General features: G+C 55.7%; 1 protein-coding gene across 1 annotated transcript in view; it reads right to left on the bottom strand.

Annotated features, from left to right (window-relative positions):
* Window positions 1-13,845, bottom strand: part of HPSE2 (heparanase 2 (inactive)) — a 178,223-nt gene that overhangs the window by 138,762 nt on the left and 25,616 nt on the right. Inside the window, exon 4 of the mRNA XM_019502127.1 lies at window positions 11,318-11,479. Coding sequence (XP_019357672.1) covers window positions 11,318-11,479 — 162 coding nt within the window. The remainder of the gene's footprint in view (window positions 1-11,317; window positions 11,480-13,845) is intronic.

The raw sequence follows: 13,845 nt of genomic DNA, 5'->3' as shown, positions 1-13,845 counted from the left end.
CACACTTACCAACGGGTGTGCCTTCCTCCTCTTCTCTGTTTTTCCCATGCAACAAGTCTAGTCACAAAGCGTGGCTCCATCCCCAGACACACACCCCTCAGGCCACGCAGGAGAGAACGAGCTCAGTTAGCCAGGACTCCCCAGGAAGTTTCAAGCAACCTGTAAATACTCTTTTGGTTATTCCCCATGGGGAAGTAGCCACGTCTGAGCACACCAGAACGTGGGCTTGGGGCAACCAGCAACACCCTCGTGACGAGGCCTGCAAGCTTCGTAAGGGCTGCGCAATCGCCAGGCTTGGAGCAGCCATCGATGTCTCTGAAGGCCGGAAGAAAAGCGCACTCTGCAAGCCCAGCACAAGCATCTGGAGTCCCAGTCTGGGCACGGGGCAAACTCTGCAAACACAGCACAAGGTCCAGACACGGTGGCCTCAGGGCATCCCTGAAACAGGGCACTCAGCTTTCCAGAAGGGCTCCCAACATAGAGCAACTCCCTGCAACGTCAGTACCTTGTGGATTTGCCTGTGTGCCTTGGGCGTATCCCATATTCCATGTGCCAAGATCAGCATATATAACCCCTGTTAGAAAGGCAAAGCTTAATCCTAACTCCCACTACAAGAAAAGCACTTTCTGGATTGCACGTGCAGGCACAAGGTTGGAGCCAACAGCTGTGCAAGGTTGTATGCAGGGCTAGCAATACATACGAACACCAGCAGTGCCAGACCAGGCCCATCTGGCCCAAGAGCCTTGTTTCAACAGTGGCAGAAGTGGATGTCATAGAGGGAGATCACTGAACTGGATATCTCTACAGCGATCCATCCCCTAGTCAATACCCTCCTGGCATCCGCTATTTATTGGTTTAGAGCTGCCAGAGGAAATATCTCCAACCCTTTGGCTCAGCAGCCATTAACTGATTGCCATTAGTTACGAAAGTGCGAGGCCCTGCTATTCTAGGCTGTCTTGGTCAAAGGTAACTACGTGTACCAACCCAAGTAGTAGTCGAGATCTGAGCAGAAGAAAGAAAACGCATTTATATTAGCAACACCGTACAGCGCAGCTCTTACAAACATGTCTGTGAACGCTACCGGCAGTGAGCTAGGCATGAGCAGCCCCAGCTGGATCTCCAGGCTGATGCTTTGTTTGCTGTGTCAGTGATGTGGCATTTCCCCAAGCAGGGAGTGGATTTCCTTTGAGCAGGTATGAAGGTGTTAGCAGTATCTGGGGGAAATTGCTACCTGGCTGCAAGACTGGAGAAGGCTTCACTTCTTTTCAAGTCCAAAGGAATCCTTAGGGGTGGCCCACCCCCCCAGCAGACATGAAAGTCCTGCGGAGGGTCCACATCATCCCACGTGTGCAGTGCGAGTTCACAGGACTTAAAGCACGTCCTAGCAATAACTTAGAGTCTAGCAAGTGACGACGGAGCCCAAAGCAGCTTTGAGCGCAGTAAGCACCACCTCTACCAGTGACCCCCGTGAAAGGTCGATGAAGGACGGACGTGGGCAGATCTGGACTCTGAAGAGATGGTGCGGCACATCACTGCATATAACACAGCATACATTTTTCTTCAGTTCAGGCGGAACTAGAAGCTTTGCTAATACGCTAGGCACCTAGCACTACATTATTCAATTTAAAATCAAAGCAAAAGCCAATCTAATTTTATTGGAATGTGCACTAATTTCTTAGATGATATATAAAGTTTAAAAAACACACGCTAGGCAAAAAAATAGTCAAAAGCCATGGTTTTATTAGCCCTGTCACCATTAGAGTTAAATGTACATCTCTTATTCAGATTCATAAAACAAACTCTAGTCTTCTTGAGTATCTTGACTGTGCCTTCAATACTTCACCGTCAGTCACTTCTACATTTGAGTTAATATGACCACCCCCGAGTTAAGGTTGTTAGCTAGAGCTAAAAGCAGCCTACAGGGCCATGAGATAGAAGAGACGTCACCAGGAATGGCTAACAGACAGCAACATGGCAGAAGAAAGGGTAGTTCGAATAGTGGAACATCAAGACCAGTATAAGGAGAGAGGGCCTTTAACACCTGCAAAGCAAGAGAGATTAGCAGGAATCATTATTTTCATAATGAGGCATTAAGTAATGGCCTCTCTCACTGCTTCTCCCAGGCAGTTGGTTTTAAAAGTTTAGGTGGAGCAGGAGTCCAGGAGGAGTACAGCTGCACCACTGCCGCCTCCCAGCTCCGGATACAGCAGCTCATCTCCGCAACCTGGAGGGGCACAAGGCAGCCCCAGCCTCTTACAGGAAGTCCAGCAAGGGTCTGAGAAGCAGGAAGCGCTGGGCTTGTTTTGGGCAGGAGGATGGCTGCAGGTAAGAGAAGCCACCGCTCTCCATGGGCAGCAGGCGCGGAGCCAGCACTAGCAAAGCCAGGGGAGGGACGCTGGCAGAGGCCTGGTGGTGACCAGTGAATGGACCTGTGCAGTAGGATAAGCCAAGTCAAGTTGCCCTAGGATGCCCGTCTGTACTCTACAGGGAAAAAAGCTGCATGGTTATGAGGGTCTTCTGGCTGGATGAGAACTCAGGCAGCCAGAACTGAAACACCAGTAAAGTTTCTAAAAAACACAGAAAGTTGCTTTGCCACATTCTGAGTTTTGTGGACCTCTCTGTAACAGGCAACATGCGCTAATCATCGGAGCCTGGAGGTTGCTTAGGGACCCGCGATCACGACCCAAGTACAGTCAATAGAGGCAAACGGAGCGCAGTCCTAATCAATACCAAAGAGCTTTAAAAGAGCGTCTGCCAAAGCAGAGGATATTTTTGAGAAAAATTGATTGGGAGAACAAATTTAAGCAGGAAAAAAATGTGAAGCAAAATTGAACAATCTTTAAGAAGAGTTGATTAGAGAAGCTATAAAGCCACAGCTCCACAAACAAGAACAAGTGCAACTGGCAAAAAGCCCAACTTAGCGTCCAGTGGTGATGGGAAGCGAACAGTTAGAACAACAGTCAATATACATGAATTCGTGCCCGCATAGACGGTTTGGGCAGGCATGAGTCTGCCTTGAACAGAGGCCCGGACTAGATGACATAGTGAGGTTCCTTCCAGTCCTACTTTCCTATGGTCCTATGTGTATCCATGTGTATATAACCAGAGGTCTATGCATACGTGTATGTATTGTATATCCGTACATACGTCCAATGAAAAGCAAAAATAAATAGCAAGCAATATAAATTAGAAATTACCAAGTGCAGAAATGCATAAGGGAAGCTGAAGGCATCAGAGAAGAATCCATAGCTAGCAGGGATAGGAATATCAGAGTGAAACCAAACATCTAGGGAGCAGAATAAATCCTATCAGTGGTGCAGGTCCATTGTTAACGCTGAGGCAAAAATGGCAAAAGAGTTCAATAGACTTGGAAAGAAGTTGGATGATCATATGCTGATGAGTAGGATAGGTTCCTGCTAAGAGTGTTAGGATTCACCTGGTTAAATGCTCACAACCCAACAAGTGTCTTAATTTAGCCCACTGTAAGGTAATACAGCTGGGAAAAAAAGAATAAAAGGTTATACCTCAGGATGGGAAAATCTGGGTGTGGACAGATGAAACAATTATGCTGGTTTTAAGTTATAACTGTTCAACATGGGTCAGGTAGTGATTTCACGTGTCAACACCTATACCACAGTGTAAGTGGAGCTAAACCGCTGTAACTTTAAATCTGTTTCATTCATGGGTTCAGCCGATGAGTGCTTCGAGGAGGGAAATCTACCCCGCCTTTACCATGGCCTATCGTCACCTCTGTCCAGAGACGCTGTCTGGGAAAGGGGCAGCTCTGCAAAGGACCCGCCGTTATCTCACATATTCATCATATCATGAGCGCTCAGGCGGCGCTGTGTGGAAAAAGGACTAGTGTGATTCTTGGCTGTATCGTAAGGATGAATATCACATGAAACAGGAAGGGTCTTGCCCTTGCACACAGCACTCGTACAAACACTGCTAGAATTCCCACCCGCTTCAGGAGTCCACCCTTCAAAGGTGATGTGCAAAAAAATGATGAGGGGAATTCAAAGGAGAGCCACGACAATGAACCGGACACTTGAAAACAGGCCTTACGACACGAGGGTGAGAAGCTTGATCCATCTGCCTCTTGAGGAGCGGGCGGACAGGTGACTTGGTGACCGTATTAATATATGGAAAAATATATGCCAGTTCCAAGCAGAAAAAGACAAGACTGGTGACTGGAAATTGAAGTTAGGCAAATTCAACCTTGAAATAAGATACAGTCTCTTAGCAGCTGGGATAATTAAACATCAGAACATCTCCCCGAGGAAGGTAATAGCTTTGCTAGAAGTGCACTGATGACATTTACTGACAAGGCGAAGTCGGGAGGTGTTATCAACACACAAGAGGATCTGAATATCATGCAGAACAGCAGCAGTGCCCGCTAGGTCAGACCAACGGTCCGGCGAGCCCAGTATGCCGGCTCCGACCGTGGCTCAAGCGGATGCTAGAGGGAGAGCGCCGAACCAGACAGATCGAGAGCGACCCGTCCCCTACCCGTTAGCCTCCCAGTCCCTGCCAGCCACCTTTATTGGTCTAGAGGCGCTGGAGGTAGAGAGAGGAAGAACTGGATGACCTTGAGGTCTGGCTTAATAGCAATGGGATGAAGTGCAATGGTATAAAGCACAAGTAGATGCACTTGGGGACTAGCAGCAAGCATTTCTGCTGCAACCTGGGCTCCTCAGCTGGACAAGAGAGAAGAGGAGGAAAACCTTGATTTGCAGCGCCTCGCAGACTGACAAGAAGCCAGGCGTGCAACCTGGCCATGAAAAAGGCAGCCGCAATCTCCGGCTGCATCAGGAGAGACGTTTCCAGTAGAAAGAGGGAGCAGTTCGTCACTGCGGTCCAGAGTGAGGCAGACGCTGGGGCAGGGCGGCACCACGGGGACTGACTGGTTCAGACCAGCGCAAGCTTCTGCAGGCTAAAGCGTCTGCTGGAGTCAGCGAGGCTGTCGCGACGAAAGCTTGTGCTTCTCTGAACGAGTTAGTCTCTAAGTTGCACCCTGCCCTGCCTTCAGTAGAAATAGTAGTCTGATTGTACAAAGCCCTGCTGAGACCTCAGCTGCAATGCTGCATGCAGTGCGGTCATCTGGGTCAGGAAAGGCGACCGTGAAGAGCAGGTACCGAGGGCACTGGGACGGCTGGGCAGCAGAGCCTGTCCGCCAGGACAAGACCCAAGGGCTTCGCTGTTTTGCCCCACAAAGCTCCCTTCGCTGCACCCCAGCTGCTTTAGCTGTAGGCATCTGCCTGTCCCGTAAAGGGGGGTGCACTCTTTCACCGACCAATATTGGAAAGCTGCACATACTGCAGCATCCACATTGTTAAAAGGACGCTGAAAAACCGGACAGGATGAAGAAGAAAACCAGAGTATGATTCATGGGTTGGAGAATATGTCTGACAGTGAAAGACTTAGAGAGCTTGGCCCATTCAGCTCATCAGAAGGAAGACTGAGGGGTGATTTAATTACAATTTATAATTATCCTCATGGGAAGAAACACCACGTACTGAAGGGATCTTTAATCCTGCAGAATGAGAACCAGCCCAGGGATGCTGAAGCTGGACAATGTGAAAATCAGACGCAGGTTTCTAATGGTGACAGTGATTAACCCCTGGATTGAAGTGCCACGGGAGGCGGAGCAGTGCCCCTCCCCTGCTGTCTGCAAACCCTGCCTGGCTGCCTTTCTAGAAACCACGTCTGAGCGACATACAAGTTGCCAGGCTCAGGACAGATGTAACTGGGGACCATGTAATGCCCCAGGCTGCACAGGAGGTGAAACTGGATGATCTAAAAACCCTTTAGCCTTGAGCTTGACCCAGAAGCTCCCTCCTGGGGACAGTGGAAGAAAAGAGGCACCTGCAAGGAGAAGGAACAAAAGGAAAGGCCTGCGCTGCAGCGAAGTGATGAACTCTGCCAGGCAGAGCGCGCCGCCCCAGCTGTCGGGGTTCAAAGAGCCGTGACGACGACACCCGCCGACACGTGCAGCCGGCCGGGAGATCGCGCCCGGCTCCCATCCCGCAACCTCCCTGCCAGCTCGTTATAGCACAGCGTGGAGCCGTGCAGCGGGAGACAACGCAGCAGCCACGGCGCTCAGCAGCACAGCCCCATCCGCGCCCCAGCCCCACGGCCTGCCCTCTGCTCCGCTCCCTCGCAAGCGCTGGCCGAGTCCAGGTCTCTGCTCTAACAGCAAAGGCCTCCCCGGCGGGCTCTGGGCACCGGACAGACGCTTTCCCACGAGAACTGCATTGCACCAGCCCTGTAAAGCTCCCGGTCGCGGGGGGAGGCTCACGCATGCCAGAGACGGGGCCTAGCCCTAGACTCCCTGCCAAGCAACAAGAGCGATGGGGCCTCCCTGCCCTCGGAGCTAGAAAACAGATGCAAAAGTTCTGCACCTTGGCTTTTCCCTCAAAATGTTCTTCATTCACACGCACCGAACACCCCCCTCCACACACTCCTGCCCCTCCCCACATGACCCCGTTGCCTCCATACAGCAGCTCTGCACCCCCTGCCCCTAACCCCCAGCTACACACCGCTGCTTCTACGTGCATCCTCCAGCCCCCGCATGCCGGTACGGCCCGTGCTGCTGCCCCTGCACAGCAGAGTGGAGGACTCTACCTCTGACCACGACACACCAGTATTCCCAGACACGCACAACTAGTCTGCACACACGAAACCTCTACGTGACTAGTCCCCGACCTGCCGCCCTGCCCAGACAGACCCTTGCACGCACCACACCGTGACCCCAACGCGCGCACACAGCCATCCAGGATAACCGCCCAGCCCAGCACACGCACGCTCCACCAGCAGTCACCCACCGGGGGGAAACACCCCAGAAATGGCTCAAGCCATTTCTCCAGAAGGCTGGGGTCTGCGATCGCCGCTTCTCTGCTTAGCGCTGCAGTGATACGGGCCGTGTGGAAACCCTCGCATCCTAGGCCAGGAAGAGCAGAGAGCTCCTGACGTGGGCAGGTCTCTCTGAGGCAGTGCCCACAAGAAGCAAGTCATGCCCCTATTTCTAAGAGTCCCTGGCCATCCCCTCCTCCCATCGCGTTGCAGGTGCTCTGGTCTTTCACTTGGGTTGTGAGCGACTTGGGTGAGGATTCCCACATCGCACATTGTCACCTTGAACAGCAGGAAAGTACCACGGGCAACTCCAGTGCAACGAAAGAAGACCCTCGGGGGCAGAATCCTCACGAGTCACATGCATCTCACTGCCACTAACAAGTTCCTAAGCTGGGCAATGTCCTTTCAAGTCATAAACTCCTGGCAGAGGCAGCACCTGCAATGGCATCTTGGGATCCATGGGCTCCACCGACTTGACCTTCAAGGTGAACAAGAAGGCTTTATTTTCATTTTTCGAGGAGCTAATGAATCAAAAGAGAAGGAAGAATTCTAAAAAGGCGATGGATTCACCCCGCACGGGTGAGAGCGTGACCACAGAGCCAGGGCACTTTGTGCCCAGAGTTTGTCCAGCATGTCCCAACTACACACTCAGTCCAATAAATGATACCAGCAAATCTCCTCTGGCTCTCCCATATTTCCTGGACCATCGTGGCAACTGCAAGCAATACTCATCTCCCTGCTGCCCACCCACTGCTTCTGCTCCACCTCTCCTTTGTGCCCGAGACTGGGCCACAGCCCTGAGAAGCCCCTTGGACAGTGTTGGGAAGCCCCATGACTGCACAGCCATACACGCCTTAGCGCATGCTATTTTTTCTTGGCCCCACGCTCCTAGACCTACACCCTCCTGGGCTTTCTCTGCTCCTGCCCCACTCTTCCCCGCTCGTTTTCTTTGCAGCCAGGGCCCAAAGAGGCGGCGAGAGGAGAGAAAGCCGATGGCCTCGGGTCCTGGAGCCTGGCTTGCACAGCCAGGAGGAGCAAACCCCAGGGAAGGCCTGCTTTGCCCCAGTTGGGCTCTTGCACGCACCAGGAGCCGTGAGGGGCTGGAGCAGGCTCAGTCTGGATGGAACCGCAGCCAAACTCTTAATGAGGGCAAGCGCATTCTCCAGGGCTCAAAACTCAGCCAAATTTCACATCAGGGCGCCCCCCTTGCCAGATTCGAAGACGCGGCACCAAAGCCTGGAGGCTTTCGAGCTTTCTCAATGAAACGGGTGGGGTCAGCCCAAGGCAGACATCCCACACCAGAAATTTCGGGCCAAATTATTCAAGTTTGGCAAAGTTCTGAGCAATGAAAAACAGAGCCGTGTTGTGCAACATGCCAGGCTTTGTTAGGTCTTGGCAACACAACGGCCTTGCCTGCCGTCACCGCCGTCCCCCGTGAGGCCGGAGGGCAGCAGGAAGGGGAAGGGAGCTTCCCCAGAGATGGAGGGCGAGTCTCACTCCTGTGCCCTTGGCCTCGGGGCGAAGCCAAACTGCTTTGGGCAGCTTCCTTCTGCAGACAGCTTCAGCACAAGCCATCCGCCCGGACGCCGTAGCCTGGTGAGAGCAGGAAAGGAAACGGGCCCTGCAGCGAGACCCGCCTTGCCTGGCGCTGGTGAAGCAGAGGGTGCTCCAGGCAGCGAAAGCCGCAGAGCGACTTTTCCTTAAACTCTTTCTACCAGAAGATGCCTTTGTACGGTATAAAGGTGCCTCGACAAAGCCTTGGCTGGGATCATGTAGCTGGGGCTGGTCCTGCTCTGAGCAGGGGTTGGACCTGATGCGACTCCTGCGGTCCCTTCCACCCTCATTGTCCATGTCCATGCAGGGATTGCTGCTCCACCAGAGAGGACATGCCCACTGCTCTTACCGTACCAAACCAGGGGCAGGGCATGCCTTTTTAATGCTGCCACTGACAAGGCCTAGGCCAGCCGGGGCCTTGGGGTCTTTCCTTTCATGACTGCAATATTTGCTCGGCGCTCTGTTGCAGCCGGCAATGGTTTTCTATCACCTCCCTCTCCTCCTGAGACCTGCCTGCACCTACTTCTTTCTCTGTGGCTTTCCCTACAAGCAAGCGTTCAGGGTTTCCAAAGCCTCTTCCCAAGCAGCAGGAGTTTGGGAGTCAAAAAAGGCTCCAGCTTGCAGACAGAGCGTGGCCTAGCGAGCCAGGTGCCCAGAGAACGGTGCGTCAGCTGGAGCCAGGGCTGCAAACGGCTGAAGTCAACTAGGGGCCCAGGAGGAGACGGAGGTTTTGGGCTGGGCAGCCTGCGGGGCCAGGAGCCCCTTCAGAGCCGCGGTCATGGCTGTTACCTCAACGAGCATTTCTAGCTGGGAGGCATCCTGCCCCGCGGCTGTGCAGGGGCCGGGGGAGGGCAGAAGCGATTCCCCAGCCACACAGAATAAAGGAATCTGCACACCACGAGAGAAATCCTGGGTCTGGTCGAGACCTCAGACACTCGATGGCATCGTGCAAGGGGGGATGTTGTAGGTGTCCGCGCAGCCAGGCTGAACAGGAGGCCACCGCCAGCCGAGAGCAACCAGAAGCAAGCAGAAGGTGGCTTCAAACCAGCGGCGGCAGGGGGACCCGTTAGGAAAAGGGCTTTGGGTTTAAGGTCCGCTCATAGCAAAGGGGGTTCAAGATTCGTTGATGGGTATGGCAAGGGACTTGTGCTGCGGAGAGAAGACAGACAAAGCCCATCCCTGGCACCCGAACCCAGCGCGTGTGCAGAGAGCCATCCTGCGCACCGCCTCTCCGGCCCCCCCAGAAGCCCCTGCCCACCCCCTGAGCCAAGCGCGGTGCAGGTGGGAACCTCCTCGAGAGCCTGCCAGGTGCTTTGACTTTGCAGGCAAGGCAGGTCCCTCTACAGCAGGCGTCCAACCCCCTCCGTCCACCCCAAAAAGACCGAATCCATCACCGAGAGGGGAAATATTTACACAAGTTAGTCTAGCTCCAGTTAAATATTATGCTTAGCTGTCTAGAGTCTGTGTTCCCAGGCCAGTCTATGAAATCAAAGCCTGAACTTCATAACAATTACGAAGCTGCACCGCTCGCAGTCGCAGGGAGTTGGAGCTCATTAACGGTGCGGTATTAAAACGAAGCGACTCTGCTTCCCAGGCGTCCTCGTGCTCCTGCAAACGCCCAGGAAGGGCGAGGAGCTGACCCGGTCCGCAGGTAGCACCTCTGCTCTGCAGGGCCTGTGGAAGACGCTGGCAGTGCCTGCAAGGGCTCGGGGGCGGCCTGGGAAGGCGCTCGGGAGGGAACGGCCCGTCTCTCCCGGGAAGTTTGTTTAGTGGAAAGTAAGCAAGTTGTCAGGGGAGAAGCTGACAGTGTTGATTCCAGCAGTTGTGCCGGGAATAAACAGCCAAGCAGATTATGTTACTGAGAAACGGCTCCGAGGACCCCACTCACGTTCCCGGTGTCGGCCACGCTCTGCGCCGGCCCTGCACCCCGGCCACGCGGCCCCTCCGGGAGGATCCGCGGGGAGCCCACACCCCTGCAGCTGAGCTCCCGGCGCAGAGAAGGGATGCGAGGGGCCGAGCCTCTGGACGACGTGCCGGGGTCGGGCTGGGAAGGCGCCGGGGGCAGAGGCAGTGCCAGGCTCAGCTCCCTTCTCCCTCCCGCTCGGCTGGAGCTCCCCACGCCGTGCGCAGGGTCCGCACGCCCCAAGCCAGGTGCCATCCCCGGGCCCCGCAGAGGGGCATCCATCTCTGCAGCAGCTGCATGGACTCCCCCACCCCTGCAACAGCCACCCTGTGGGGAGCCAGGGCCCCGGCTTGATTTATGAGCCTCTTTGCTCCTCCGTTTATGTAAGTGTGGTTCACGGGGCTGTGGGTGGTACAGAGCAGTTATCAAGGGGCATTGGCGGGGGCTGGCAGCCCAGCCCTCCACCCCTCACTGTCTGGAGACGGACGCCGTTAACGGGTGCCCAGAATGTGGCAGCCCCCGTCCTCCCTCCAGGCTCTGGTCTGTGGATAACACAAACATGGCCAGGATACAGTCTCATCTCAGCCCCGCCTGCACCATTATCTCTTCGCATTTGCTCTTTAATATTTACTGGGTTCATGTAAAGTGCATGGTCTGGAAAAAAAAAAAAAAGAGCTGCAGCTCGAAGGACTCCAAATTTAGCAATTGCGGCAGCTCCCCTCCGGGAACGGCTCGTGGGGGCATCTCTGCAGCGCTGCTCTCCACTGCGGTCCGCTTGGATGGGGCATTTGGAAAAGGCGTCCCCAGCGCCGGGCACCGCGGAGACGCGGCCTGCAGGAGATGCTGGGGCCCTCCACCGCGTCCAGCGGATCCCAGCCAGCCCAGACGCCTGGCAGGAAGGCAGCAGCAGCCGGGCGCGCGCGGGTGCTGGAGTGTCAGCCGGCTCTCGGCTAGCTAGCAAAGGGCGAGCCGCAGCCCCGGGCCCTGGGGCCGGCCTTGCCGCCTTACCTGTTAGCGTGAGGTTGCTGTACGTGTTTGAGAACTGCTCCTTTAACAAAACCAAGTGCATCTGGGCTGCCTTCTCCCTCTGCAGTTCCAGCATAATGTCTGGGTGCTGGGCGATCTTACAGCCTTTCTGCTTATCCAGGGCAATGTCGCTGCGCACAATGTCTAGAGGAAGAAGGAAAGAGAGAGAAAAAAGGGGAAGAGCCAAACCTCAGCTTTCAGTTCCACCCAAAGGGGCCAGATGCTTGAATCGGTCCCAGCCAACGCTCCAGCCAGACAAACTGCACCCAGCCACGCGTGCTTCCAGCCAAGGGTCAGCACCTGCAGGCGCTTCGGCCCCACGCACCGCATCCACTCAAGTCCTGTGTTCATCAGACCTCACGTCTTCCCCTGAATCCCGAGTCACCACCTGAAACACCCCCACCGCCCCGAGGCGCTGACCCCTCCGGCAGCTCATCCCCCTGTGACTGCCTTTCCCTTGCTGGGAAGTCCCCCGGTGCATATACCGAGTCTTCTCACTCCTTTGCTAGGCAATGCTGGAAGTGAGATAAACCCTCCCCGGCATCACTTCCTTGCCTTCCTCTTCTGCGCCCGCACCGGCCACGGGTTTGACTGACAGCTGCTGCTCCAGCACCGTTTCATCCCCCTGGCCACTTCCAAAGCCTGCATGGTCACGTCTGTGGCCCTGGGAATGGCTTCTTCTGCAACCTCCACCCCCGCCCTCCGTCAAAGAAAGCAGATCAGTATTTCCCGGGCAGAGAGAAGTAGGTAGCAGTGCGAGCCTGAAGCCAGGGTACAGATGTGCCTTCTAGGCTAACTGGATCAGAGATGCATAAGTGTAAGCTTTGGTGAGTAAGCACTCACTTCACCACATCATCTCCCACAGCAACTGAAGCGAGCTCTGCAAACGCTTCTGCTGCTCCGACCCAGTGTGTAAGGTGCAGCTCCACCCTGCCTTCTGCCGGTGTTTCACGGGTCATGCCATGGCTTGTGGCACAGCTGTCCCGTGACATCCCCACACAAAACTGCTCCCCTGACTGGGCCACAGGAGAGTGAAGGGAAAGAACAGAGAGAGAAGCAAGGGGTGGCCACCCTGCCTGCTCTGGAGAGGAGGAAACAAGTCTGCCGGGGCCACGCGCTGAGCTGAGCTAAATCTGAGCAGGTGCCTGCTCTCTTCTGGCTGGCACCTCCGTACCCCAGGACAGGTGCCAGCCCTGCTCCCCAGGTGCCCTCCAGTCGCAGGACAGCTGCAGAGATGCATGCTGGAAATACGCCGGCGGCCAGAGCAGAAGGTGCTCCCTCCAGCCTCGCCCTCGCTGCTCAGCCACACGCAGTGTGCAGTGCCCCGGGGGTGGTTTCTGGCGAGGTCCTTGCATGCTGACGTGGCCTACCTATGAACATCCCGGTCTGTCACACATGGCCCTGAAGGCTGGCAGAGCAATCCACACACCCTGGCATATCCATCCTGCCGACGCTGGACCCCCCGGTGCCACACAGAGCTTTCCTGTCAGCTGCAGAAAGGTCGGGGCAGGGGAAGCGGCTGCCTTTGCAACCCCATCGCACCCTAGCCTGGACCAGTCTTCCAAGGGCTCCTGCGAAAGCAACCCTGAAGCTAAGGTGCCCTCTCCTGCATCGAGTATTGATGTGGACACAAAGCAGGGGGTGTTTGATAGTCTTAGCTCAGACGCGTGCTCTCGCCTCAGATATGCAAACCCTGCCCCCAGTCACACAGTCCAGGAGCCTCTTGGGTTTTACTTCTTACCCCAGTTGTACCGGCATCCTCCAGCCCCTCCCCATCCCCATCCCGTCTGGAAGCAATACTCTGACCTGCTTTCCATGCTGCCGTGCAACCCAGCATCCTGCCCTGTAGACCACTCACGCTGTTGGGAAGTGACGCGAGCCGGGACCTCCTCCAGCCTCGGCCTGTCCCACTCCCACTTTGCTCTCTAGCCCCACGACCGCGACGCCGGCAGGGCTGGGCCAGGTTTGTGGGGGCACGGAAGGCTGCAGGGAGCACCCGGGTGCTGGGGAAGTGACGCTGGTTCTTCATTCAGGGTCGGTCTCGACTCCAAGTCAGTGCCGAGCCCTAAGCTGTGGCACGTGCAAACCCAGGAGCTCTCGGGCGATTCTGAATCCAGGGAGGAGTGGGAGCCATTCAGGGAACATGGGCCCTCTCGAGCCGCCTCCTTTATGCAGGCTCCCTCCCAGGCCCCAACCCCGCCGACCCCCCTCCTTCTTGGGCCCCAGCCCTCTGCTCCTGTGATGCCCAAACCCATCTCGCATAGTCAGGAGCAAGAACAGCCGCAGATCCACCACCGACTGCTTTTCGTGCCGGCCCACGGGCTCAGCCCGGCACGCCAGGGGTCTGCCAGGCGGGGGGCATCTCATTCCTGGCCCGGGCACAATGCTCCTGGCTCCGGCGAAGAGCTCGCTGCACAGCGGGAGCGAGACGAGGGCCTGTCCAGCAGCTCTCGCCCTGGGCAGGAGCCGGTGCTGCATCCTCGGACACGGCCTCTCACCTGTCCGGCACG

This window comes from Gavialis gangeticus, unplaced genomic scaffold (genome assembly GCF_001723915.1).
Source record: "Gavialis gangeticus isolate Ggan-Ray unplaced genomic scaffold, GavGan_comp1, whole genome shotgun sequence".
Lineage (NCBI taxonomy): Eukaryota > Metazoa > Chordata > Crocodylia > Gavialidae > Gavialis > Gavialis gangeticus.
Note: the sequence above shows the minus strand (reverse complement) of the source record. Positions and strands in the feature narration are given on the sequence as shown.